At 41.2% G+C, this 11,671-nt stretch overlaps 1 protein-coding gene across 1 annotated transcript; it reads right to left on the reverse strand.

Moving 5' to 3' along the window:
- Nucleotides 1–1,770: 1,770 nt before the first annotated feature.
- On the reverse strand, nt 1,771–11,274 carry PTGR3 (prostaglandin reductase 3). The gene is made up of 2 exons (XM_074944729.1): nt 10,189–11,274; nt 1,771–3,573 (listed from the first exon to the last, which is right to left on the reverse strand). The coding sequence occupies exons 1-2, from the start codon at nt 10,494–10,496 to the stop codon at nt 2,649–2,651; spliced, it is 1,233 nt and encodes a 410-aa protein (XP_074800830.1). The 5' UTR covers nt 10,497–11,274; the 3' UTR covers nt 1,771–2,648.
- Nucleotides 11,275–11,671: the final 397 nt, after the last annotated feature.

Genomic DNA, 11,671 nt, shown 5'->3' on the forward strand with positions numbered 1-11,671 from the left:
ATGAAATACTGAACGTCACAGATGCACATGGTACACTACTATACATAATAAATCTTAGGCCAAATGCACAACTTGAGTTATCCGATTTCAAAATATTGTTCTTCATGAGGAAGTTCCCTGCACACTACAGACTGTTAACAACTATGGTTCCTTGTCTGGACTTTATCAGTTAGTACAGATCTGAATTGTTTTCTCAGACACTTGTATTGCCCATGGATATGAAATATTTTAACACCCCCCCTCCTTTTTTTTTTTTTAACACTAGAGAGGACCAGACATATTGGAGTAAAAATATATCACATTAGTACTCTCTGACTGGGGTCTGATCTTGTAAGGTTTTGAGTGCCTTGCCTTTATCTGGCATCAAAAAGTAAAAGGAGTAGGAGTAAAAACAAACCCATCCCACCATGGTAACTAGTTAGCAGCAAGCCACATGGTTTGAGGAACCCTAGAATGTCCCTGTAGAATAATCTAGGCTTGCTTGATTATAAGAAAAAGCAAAGAACTTTAAAATGCAATGACTGACACTACTCTACCTTCTCCTGAAAACACCTGAACTGATACCAACATTCAAAAATGGCAGAAAAGGAATGATTCTTTGCTGGATACTAATCTGTTAACCAGTAATAACAGATGTAAACTATCAAATTACAGTGGCAATGCAATATTAAATCATAAATTGAAAAGTGATTTAACTTTTCTATAGGTTCCAGGTTTGTTAGTATAATTGAAGCGTTTACCTACCACACATTACTTTCAAGAAAGCTAAATCCTATGTGCACAATCAGTCCTGATTATTGCCCAAGATGTAAAATTAACCCTGGATTTTTTTTCTATTTAATATGGGAATGTCCTATGATACAAGGGAACTAGAAGTTTATCATCAGATGCCTGATCCTGTGAGCTGCCAGTGCTCTCAAAGTCCATTAAAATTAAAATTCTCTGACTTCAATGGGTACAGCTGGATCAACCCCTAAAAGTGTAACTACAGTAATGAAAATAAATGTACAGTATAAAAGATTTACTGTTTTGGAAAATGTTACCATGTCTATGTTGTATTCCCATTTTACGTCTAGGTAATAGCACCTCCTCAGCCAGGAATAACTTTCAAAACAGAACAAACATTTTAACTGAACCCACTGTGTAAACCACGGATTCTCAAACTTCATTGCACCGTGACCCCCTTCTGACAACAAAAGTTATTACATGGCCCCAAGGCAGGGGACTGAAACCTGAGTCTGCCCGAGCACTGCTGCTCTGGGGGTGGGGGCAAAGCCCGAGCCTCACCACCCTGGGTAGGGAGGCCCTAAGCCAAAGCCCAAGGACTTCATCCCTAGGCAGGGGGCCTGTACTCTGAGCCCCACTGCCCAGGGCTGAGGCCAAAGGCTGAGCCCTAGACGGTGAGACTCGGGCTTTGGCCCTGGTCTAACGCCAGCCCTGTCGACCCCATTAAAATGGGGTTGTGACCAACTTTGGGGTCCGACCCACAGTTTGAGAACCGCTGGTGTAAACTATTCCCTAGTTATGTTTTTATTTATACATATGTGTATTGGGCACAGAGAATTTATACAAATGACCTTGCTCTTTGCCATAAGGCCTACGCAGTAGCAATACTAAATAATAACTACTAACTTTGCTATGAGAAGCTGTACCAAATATTCATCACTGTTTTAAGGACATTATAATATACTGCACCTCTATGGAAGAGCTAAGCTACAAGAAGTGTATCAATATGAAAAAAATACCACACACACGGAGATAGCTTTCTGCACTTTATTAAATTGTTAGTACAAGTAAAGGACCTCAATACATGTAAACACAATTCAGAACTAAAGCCCAATTAGCTCATCTAGTAGTTTAATAGGGAGAATAAAGGGTAAACAATAAAGATAATAAACACCAGGGCAAAGGTATAAGATGACTGTTCCAAAAGATAACCAAAGACTTGAATGAAAATGGCAGGGTTATGTATAGTTGCAAACTCTGTAATTTTTTTTTTAAATTGTGAGTATGTGTGTTCCCTCCTTCCCTCTTCTCCCCACCCCACTTCATTTTTCTGCCATGTTAGAACTAATGGATAGATTTTCCATATAGAACTGGTCATGAAATCTGATTACCATGCACAATGTAGCCATAATATCATTACTGAGTTTGCAACCCAAAAAAGTAAAAAGATAATTTTTAACTTTGGTTTCCCAGAAATGTCAAGGGTTAACAAAGCATCAACACAATGTTTTGTTTTGCTGTACATGAAAGATATTTTTAAAATCACAGGATCTAAATTGCAGAAATGACACACATGAAATGTAATGTTTCCAAAAAGGATTTAAAAGCTTATCAAAGAAACTGATGGATCAGCCTCTGAATCATCATTTATTCTAACTGCCCAGAATAATGTTCATATCTAGTATTAGCCTGAGCACCACTGCCTGTAAAAGTTACAGAATCGAACACAAGCACATTAAGTCCTTGCTATTGGCACTGGTTAAATTTAAGCTTTCTTTTTTAAATCAAAACTTTTTATTAACAACTTAATAGAGTTTTAATACACTATCCTTTACCAAGTTTTTTTTTAAATGGTTTCTAGTAATTCTGAGGCATAAAGTGCCTATTTTCTCTCTCTTTTGATTTATATCATTGTTCTGTTTTTACAGCTTACTGTTGACAGAGTTAGGTAATTCAACTACAATTTTTCCAATGTTTTTTCCCATGTACATATAATCTACAGCACGGAATACAGACTCCAAGCCAGTGAACTTGCCCTCTGGAGACATGTCTCCGTGGTCCACCTCACAAACCAGTTCTCTACTTTCATACATTGTGAGTAAGTGCTCCATAGCCATTTTATATTCAGAAAGGTAATGGTTCAGGAAGAAACCCCGGATGCTGGCAGATTTCTTCAGCAGTTTTGCTGGCAACATTTCTGCTTTAACAGGCTGAAGGCCAGTAGGATTTTGATAGCCAGAGATAAACCCAATAACTATCAGGCGCCCTTTGGTAGCCAAGGAGTTGACAGCCAAGTCAAACATCTTTCCACCAACAGATTCATACACTACATCCATACCTTCTGGATAGTCCCTTTTAAGAACAGCACCAACATTTTCAGTTTTGTAGTTGATGGGATGGTCACAGCCAATGGATTTCAGAAAGCCAGCCTTTTCATCACTGGAACAAGTTCCAATTACATGGCACTTTGCCTTCTTTGAAAGCTGCACAGCAAACTGGCCTGTTCCTCCCGATGCTGCGGTCACTAAAACCTTCTTGCCTTCAGACAATTCTCCAAGCTCCTTCAGACTGATGTACGCTGTCGTGCCACTTACCATTAGAGTAAGAAACTCAGGTTTCACAGAAGGTAGAAGAACTGCTTGTTTGGCAGGCACAACTGTATATTCAGCAAAAGAACCAGGTGTCATATAGGCCACAGCTTGGCCTACTGTGTATCTGGCACTAGCACTGAGGCCTAAAGCTACCACATCACCAATACCTTCAAAACCTGCATCAAACGGGGGTTTAACTGAAGTGTCATACCGGCCAGCTGAGTAGTTTATGTCAGATGCATTAATGCCGATAAATCTAGAAGAAAACAAAAATTTGTTAACATGCTTTCTTTGTCAAGTACTTTGCCATGTGAAAAAGCATCCACTTACATTTACTGGGTAAGATATAACAAGGCATATTCAAATATACCAGTAATTGGAAAAAATGTTCACCTCATACTATTAAAAAAAATGTCCGTATACATAGCATAGCAATGATTTTAATCAGACTTTTGTACCTTAAGTTTCTAATATTGTAGAAATTTTAAATACGTTTTTAAAAAATAAGACATTTCCACATGGCCATTTTAACCAAAATAAGCAAACCAAAAATAATTGTGTATGAGACTGGAAAATTAAAATTAATTGACAACTCTACAAAAGATATAAAAACAACTCTGTGGAATAAAATATGTGTAAAGTGCTAAATATGTTGATTCTGGCAACAAATTTACATTTCTGATTATAATAATATGTTAATGACTAACGATGATATTCAGTATAAATGTCATCTACAAGGTCATTGATCATAACATGTTACTGAAGGCAAGTTTTTTTTTAATTATGATGTGATTATAGGAAATTTGCTAATTTCAACATCATTAAAATATTTTGCTTTATACCAATTACTTGCAACACATCAAAACACCATTGTACAGAAGGACTGAAATTGTAACAGAGTATTGAATGTTTAGAAGTCCTATTGACCTCTAACAGGTGAAAAAGAATGCCAATGTTTTCAAAAAACAAACATGTACACTAAACTTGATTAGCAGTAAAAAAGATAATCATGGTATCACAATCTACTTTAATTGTACAGGCGATATTTCACTAACAAGATTTTTCCATGTCAATGTAGTTCATAACTAAAATACCTTGCTACACAAAGGGAAAGTGGATGGGGAGAATCTGTTAACTAGAAAATGTGAAGAAGCTTGCACATGCAACAGAAGAATCCCAGATTTTTACTACATGTGGAAGCGATAACCTAAAGATTATAGAATTTGGTGTCATATGAAAAACTGTAGAAGTATTCAAACAGTGCAATTTTAATGGTCAGAGTTAGCAATATTTTCAAATTTTGTGTATGTGAGATTTTAAAGTGCTTACACACACAGTACACAAAGAAATGAGAAACTGAAAAAAATGCTTTATTTTGATTTTTTTTTCAGTTCCTTATACTATGGAGAATCTCAGAGTTTCACTAATATAAAGTGTGTATCATACACACACATACAGCGAGGCAGTCTTATTAATATAAATATACACACAGGCGGAGAAAGAAGAATGTGACTTTTGTTGCTTTCCTTAATTCTGCATTAAATCCCCTGTTCAACTGTAACAAAGAATGTTTACATCCTATTTATAGATACAAAAAAATCTACCATTCTCTTTTAATTTACATAATTCCAATGTCCCATTCTTTAAAAAACAACCAACCAACCACAAGCAGCTTCCACAGCAAAACATGTCTCCTCAGGACATTCGGAAAAAAGTACCAGAAAGCCAAGGCGCAATTGGTGCTACAACTCTGCATTAGATTAAAAAACCCAACTTTTAGCAGTGGGGTTTAAAAACAGAGAGATGGTTATCTCCCTCCTTTCCCTCCCTTATCCCTACAACGATAACCTTCAACCCATGGATTTACCACCTCTCCTCCACTTCCAGCCAATTTACCCCTGAATTAGCCTCCTACAGACAGAACCTCCTTCCTGGTGCAGAGATCCTATTCATGCGCCTTTGATTTTTGCACTGTATGAAACAGGCATTCCCTGTATGCAGTGCACCCTAAAGAAGGGATGAATTAAAAAAAAAAAAAACTTTTCTCCCCCACCCTTTGCAGTCCCATCTTCTTTTCACCTAAGAAGCATCGTTCTTAAAATGGAAAGAGAGGGACAGAGCAAGACAGGTAAATAACCGTCTAAAGCTGGAAACTTTGTATGTGTGTGGGGGGCGGGGGGGGGGGGAGGCGGAATGGAAGTACTGCAGTTAGCCAGATGTCTGGTAAGCAAGTGTCCTTAACATGCTGCTTTTTACCAGGAGAAAATTCAAATCATTCCCCATCTCTTCCCCTTCACCCGGCTCCACCAGCAGCTGAAACGTGTGTGCGTGAGAGAGAAGAGGGTGATGCAATGGCAGATCTCGGGGAAAGACACAGTGCAGAAGTTGGTGCTTGCCTGGCACCTCCCCACCTTTTATGGTAACCGTAATAGGGGGAAAGTGCCAGTGTTGGCACCAATAGGAGTGTGATGCCTCAGCGGGGCTTCAAGGGTCGGCCAGGGACTAAGAGTGGGGGCATCTCTCTGAGGACATTCCATCCTAGCACTCCCTCCCTCTGGCCCCTATTCTCCACCCCGGCATCTCCACCTCCTTCCCCAGCACTTGGCCACTTGCAGCTATCCCTCCCATGCAAGGCTGTATGTGCAGATGCGGATGCCTTTCCATCTCAGCTGGAACTGGGGTCTGCGTCTCTTCGGTGGCTGTATTACTAGGGGATTTTGAGATACGCACAGGTCAACCTGTGGAGAAACCATTTGAAAGACTGTTCTCTTGTTCGCGATCCCTGCATTTTCCATTTAAAACGGGACTAGGAGCCTCAGCAAAAAAATAGATTATTAGGAGGAAATAAAGAAATGCGAACTACTATATAATGTGTACGTGGCTTGCTGGTAATATTTGTTCTTACCATTCCATTTCTCTCCCTCCCCCCGCCCCCCAGTCTTCCGAGCTGCCTCTGCTATGTGAAATGATTCTCTCGGGACTAGGGGAATCATTATTATTAATCAATATAGTCTCCAAGCTTGCTAAAGTACTCCCCACCCCACGCTTTTTTCTCAACCCACCAATATTTGTATAACTCCCATTTGTGTTCGCATCTAGTTTTTTGTTGGTTTTTTTTTTAATGTAGTCTCCCTAAATTTCTCATATGCAAAAAATGATCAAACCACAAATGTCTGGATTCAAACATATTGTCTAAATCCTTTCAAGGTACTATGAGGGAGATGGTTTGCTGTGCTGTGCCCCGGACGTTTTCAGACCCTTTCATTTTAAACGCAGAAATAAATTCAAGATCAACTTCCAAACTTGTGTATGAGAGAGCGAGACGAGGTGGGTGTAGGGGGGGAGTAAAGAAGTGCACTCTGGGTTTGCAGTATGCCCTCAGAATTCTTTTCAAGTGATCTGCCTGTTTTAATTCCCAAATTTAAAATGCCTTTGTTATTTGACTATGGACGGTCTCGTGAGGACACCGTCTTCCGCTATTTTCAAAATCTGAAGCGCTGAGACACCGAACCAGACTAGGGCTGGCTTTTCCCAAAATAATTACACACTCCGAGTCACCCGCTTTATTTACACTGAAGCGTGCTGAACCCCTTACTATTGTTTATTATAAAACCAGGACGAGCCCGAGGAGGAGTGAAAATGCTGCTTCTCGCACCACAACAAAACGTAACAGACAAATTCAGCACAAAAGCCTTCAACACATAGACAAAACAAAGTAATCCAAACTAGGAGCGCAGAAGAAAAACAAATTCTCAACCCAAACACTCAGCAGAAATAATCCCCCACCCCTCCCACTGTGATCCGCCAAACCATGAATCAAAAACTCCCCCCCCCCTTCCATTTCAATAAACTTTTTTCCCCCTATTGACTTCCACCTCAGCAGAAAATCGTTAAAAATATTTTGGAAACGAAATAACCTGTCACTCCTTTACAAAAAGCTCGAAAACATCGCATAATTTAGGGGAAACCTGGGCTTTTGTCTTTGGGTCGTTCTTCTGCAATAAAACAGAGGCACCTTTCCCCCTCTTGAAAATAGAGCAAATGCACATAAGAAGCGTAAATGGTTATGTTAAGGATTCTATTCCCCTTCTCCCTCCCTCCTTCACTCGAAAGAGAAAGTTTATTGTTTTAAATCGATTTCTAGTTTAAAAGCATTGCTCTGAGAGTAAAGGCTATGATGGATTTTTCTGCTAAGAACTAAGGGAATCATCTTGGGTTATTTTTCCACCGAAGGAAAAAGGGGTGGAAAAGTTCCACTTAATAGAAGAGCATCTTTGAAAACCAATAAATACAAGGACCCCAAAGCAGTTTTCCACAGTATTCCCCTAAATCCAAAAGCAGATTTTACTGTGGTAAATGAGGATTGTTTTGCATAAAAAGCTCGAAGCAATTAATACTGTTCATGGGCGTGACTGGGACTAAAATGAACAAATCCGCAACTGCACCCTTCAAACTCAAACCATGTATTGTTTTGTTTTTAAGATCTTGTAGGCTTCTACCTATTGTAAAATGTGTTTTTAAGAATAAATAAAGCCAGGGACACATTTTGTCCTTTCGGGATGGGAAACAGCTTCCCCAGGCTAGTACAAAAGGGGAAAGGGAGGCTTGTTTCCTGCTGCAGCTCTCAGGAGGCACAAGCAGAGAATATATATATAGGGATGTGATGTGAGATTTCTCAGCAAATAATAATAAAGAGAAAACTCCACACAGCCCCAAACAATACAAAATGTTTCAACTCCAAACCTCAATTTATTATTTTTCCCCACTCCCACCCCTTTTTATAAACTGATATGTGTTAAAATACAGTAACTGCCTGGCTGAGTCTCTAGACCAGCTCCTGTTCTCACTCTGGTGCGAGCCCTCCACTGTGAGGTGTGCACGTCCCTCTGGCTCCCAGGGAGCCCACTCAGGACCAAGGAAGCGGGGGGGGGGGGGTGAGGAAGGAAGCGTTACACTGAAAACAAAATTAATTACATGAATAAATTTAAAATTTCATAGGAAAACAGGAGTGGGGGGGGGGGGGGGAATTAGAGAACAACGACGTAACAACCTTATCATATCCAGCTAGGCAGGACTAAGACTTGCTACATTTTTCTGTAGCTGTTTGTAGTGTGAGGCAGTCGGGTCCCTTCCAAGAAAAGGAATTTAGCTACAGCCTGATGCCTGTTTCATGCCATTATTGGTTCAGGGCCATTCCTTATTAGATACAGCAAGTCAGTGCTTTAGACCTCTCTCGCTCTCTCCAACTCTCTCTCTCAAAAATCCTATAGGTTGATGGCAGCAGCGGATTAAAGTTTTGTATGGAGTATTTTCAGTCGCAGGAGAAGTCCATGCCTCTCTCTTCCGTGTGCAGGTTTTGCATATTACATACATTATGAATCCCCCCTCCCACACACAACAGAGATTAGATACAGATAAGGTGTACACACACTTCTATTAAACTTCCAGTTTTGATCTCACGTCTGTTAGTGTATTTCCACATGCACTGTCTTTAAACAACCAGTTCTACGTATGGAGAGGTTTTTGTTAGACAAGTCTTTTAAAAACAGGTTTCCCCCTTTCTCCTCTTGACAGCAACAGTTACATAATCTTCCTTGGGGTTTCCAGAGTTCCAGCTTCTACCAAGGAAAGTTAGACCTTTAAAGCTCCACTTTGTCTTAAGGAACGATACCATCTAGGCGGGAACTAATAAAAATAAAGAAGCCATTTGGGGGAAAGGTACATTTTGTCCTCACAGTCTTCATTTTATTGGGAGCTGACCAAGAAGCTTGAACGGACAGTACTAGCTAGCACACAATTTACTGCTTATTATGTTAAGCAAAATGTCACATCTTTACTCTCTGGGTGACCCTGTTGGCCATTAAAAATAGCCAACAATTTAGAAATCCTACTTCCCATACGAGACTAACAGTGGTAATAAACTTTCTAAAAGGCTAGAGAGGCTTATGCGGTTTGTTAAAAGCTTATGACACATCGAGAAGCTTCTCCTTTCCTGGTTTTAATGTTTGCACTTCAGGGGGAAGAAGAGAATGGAAGTAAGTGGTGGCCAGACGGTTGAAGGGTGACAGGGAAAGGAGAGTCGCACTGACAGACTGAGGTCCTCTGCCAGTTCCTGTTGATTCAGACTCACTAAAGGTTAGTGACGTGGAGGACTACCGGTGGGAGGAACCCCTACAGACACACAGGGAAACATACTCGCGGTTGTACACATACATAACACATAAAACAATCATTGGTGGATGCTCTATCTACACTTACACACTCAGACCATGGCTATAAATACCACAGTCACAGAGGCAGATTGCTATAAATTAATGTCACACCGACTTTTCCATGGCTAAGACAGACACGCTGGTGGTTGTATGTAAATGTAACACACACGAACCTCGGAGGGACTTAGAAATCATGTTCTGGTTTTTCAGTCCCTCCTGAACACTTAGCTGCACGTGCAGCTTTCTGTTTAAGATCAAGCTGCCCTTTCCCACCCTTGAAAATGGCTACTAAAAACAGGGATTTGTGAGCCTGTGCGCTCTTCCTCCGGGGTAGGAGAGTAAATACTGCTTCATCAGCTGCATTCGTAAGGAAGGAGAAACCCAAACAAAAGATGCAAAAATCCCCACCCAACCCAATGCGAGGGGAGGAAATGAATGGGGTCTCAGACATTCAAAACAAACAACAACAACCCAACAACAAAATCAAATTACCAGGCGCCAGATGGCAGCTGGTACAACCTGATAGGATGACAGAGCAAGAGAAGGCCACAGGAGGTGAGAAGTCAGAGGGAGTTTGAGCAGGAAAAGGGCTCAGACCCCACGGCCAGGAAGGCAGGTGAAGAGAGGAGTTGGGGGCTGGAGAGGGGAAGGGAACTCACCTGTTTCGGACAAGAAGATCTCCATCTCCTGGGAGTGGTACAGGCGCGTCCTGCCGCAGGGTAACAGCCTCTCGGAAGTTTGAGCTCAGCTTAGTCACCACCAGCTTCTTCATGGAGCTGGGGATAGACGAGCCCTGGAAATCCAGAAAGTGACGGGAGTAGGACATGTCCAGGATGGGCCGGGGCCGAGCACCACCAAAGCAGGACCAGAAGGGACCCTCCAGAGGGCACAGCTGCTGCCGCCGTCTCCTCCAGAACCGAGATCCCCAGCACCTCAGCAAAGCGCTGCTTTTTGTATTAAAACTCATTCCCAGCCTTGGACCTCTTTCCCACCCACCCTCATCACCCTCGGGGGGTGTCCAGTTAAGAGGATTCTTCAGACAGCTTGCAAAACCCACCACCACCAAACTCACAAGAGGAGACACTCTGACTCTCTGAACATAGCTATTTGTGTATGTAAATAACGTCTAATGTAGCAAGCTGCAGCCTGTCTGCGTCCTCCCAACCCAGCCCCTCCACAACACGGAAACACCAGAGAAGCAGCAGCACCAGCAAGATGATCCCCTGGAGCTGATCTTCATTTACCGTCACTAACATGAAACAGGAACAAAGTTCACCCTCCTAACACAGTCCCGCCTGCAAAGCTGCTGCAACAGCAAAAAAATGTGGGTGCGTGTGTTTGTGTGTGATCTGCAACAACACAGAAACACATGCATGCATGCCTCTGTATAATATAACCAAATCTGATCACCGCAGCCAGGGATTTCTTACTTTCGGTAAAATACAGATTTGCAAGATTTTCCGTTCAAGTTTTTGTTTTTTTTTTTAGTTTGCATGCTGCGTTTTAGCAAGGGATTTAAAATATGTAAATATAAAAACGTGCCGCATTCCCACCCCCGCGCCCCTAGTTTATAAAAGACGGATATGATCCCTTTAAAAACGTTGAAAGAAAACACGAATAAATTATCAGATCAATAAGGTTAGAATAGTAAAGAGAAGTTGCAGCTAATCTTCTAATGTTGTTATTAAGAGCAGCTGGAGAGCTCCAGGCTGCCGATACAGGCACCGCCCCTTCCGTGCGAAACATTCACTTCCTCGCAAGGTGGTACAAATCAACCCAGAGCCGCTAGCAACCACCAGTGGATACAGCACTTAGATTTGGGGGAGAATAAAAGCACTACGATTTATGAAAGGATTTAAAGCATCTTAAGGATTTTTGTGTGTGTTCTGTCTATAAAGAAAAAAATACTGCTGACGTCCTTCTAGTCGGGAGACACACACACGTGAAATGCACTTTATAGCCTCATGGATTTTATAGCTCTCTATAACCTGTGTACAGTTAAAAGAAACAGTGGATCCTTCTCCCACCCCCTTTTAGCTATGGCATTAAAAATGTTGCCATATATTTATTGTGGCCTCAAATATTTTTTCTACTCCCCCGTATCTTTAGGAGAGGATTTTTAAATCAACTTCTGCAATACAG

The sequence above is a fragment of the Natator depressus genome, chromosome 2, assembly GCF_965152275.1.
Source record: "Natator depressus isolate rNatDep1 chromosome 2, rNatDep2.hap1, whole genome shotgun sequence".
NCBI lineage: Eukaryota > Metazoa > Chordata > Testudines > Cheloniidae > Natator > Natator depressus.

What these genes read in the sequence shown, in the direction of transcription:
- PTGR3 (XM_074944729.1), bottom strand. Translation starts at nt 10,496, where the DNA reads ATGAGTTTTAATACAAAAAGCAGCGCTTTGCTGAGGTGCTGGGGATCT. An exon ending in GATCTTCTTGTCCGAAACAG is followed by an intron (nt 3,574 to 10,188) that starts GTGAGTTCCCTT and finishes GTTTTCTTCTAG; the next exon opens with ATTTATCGGCATTAATGCAT.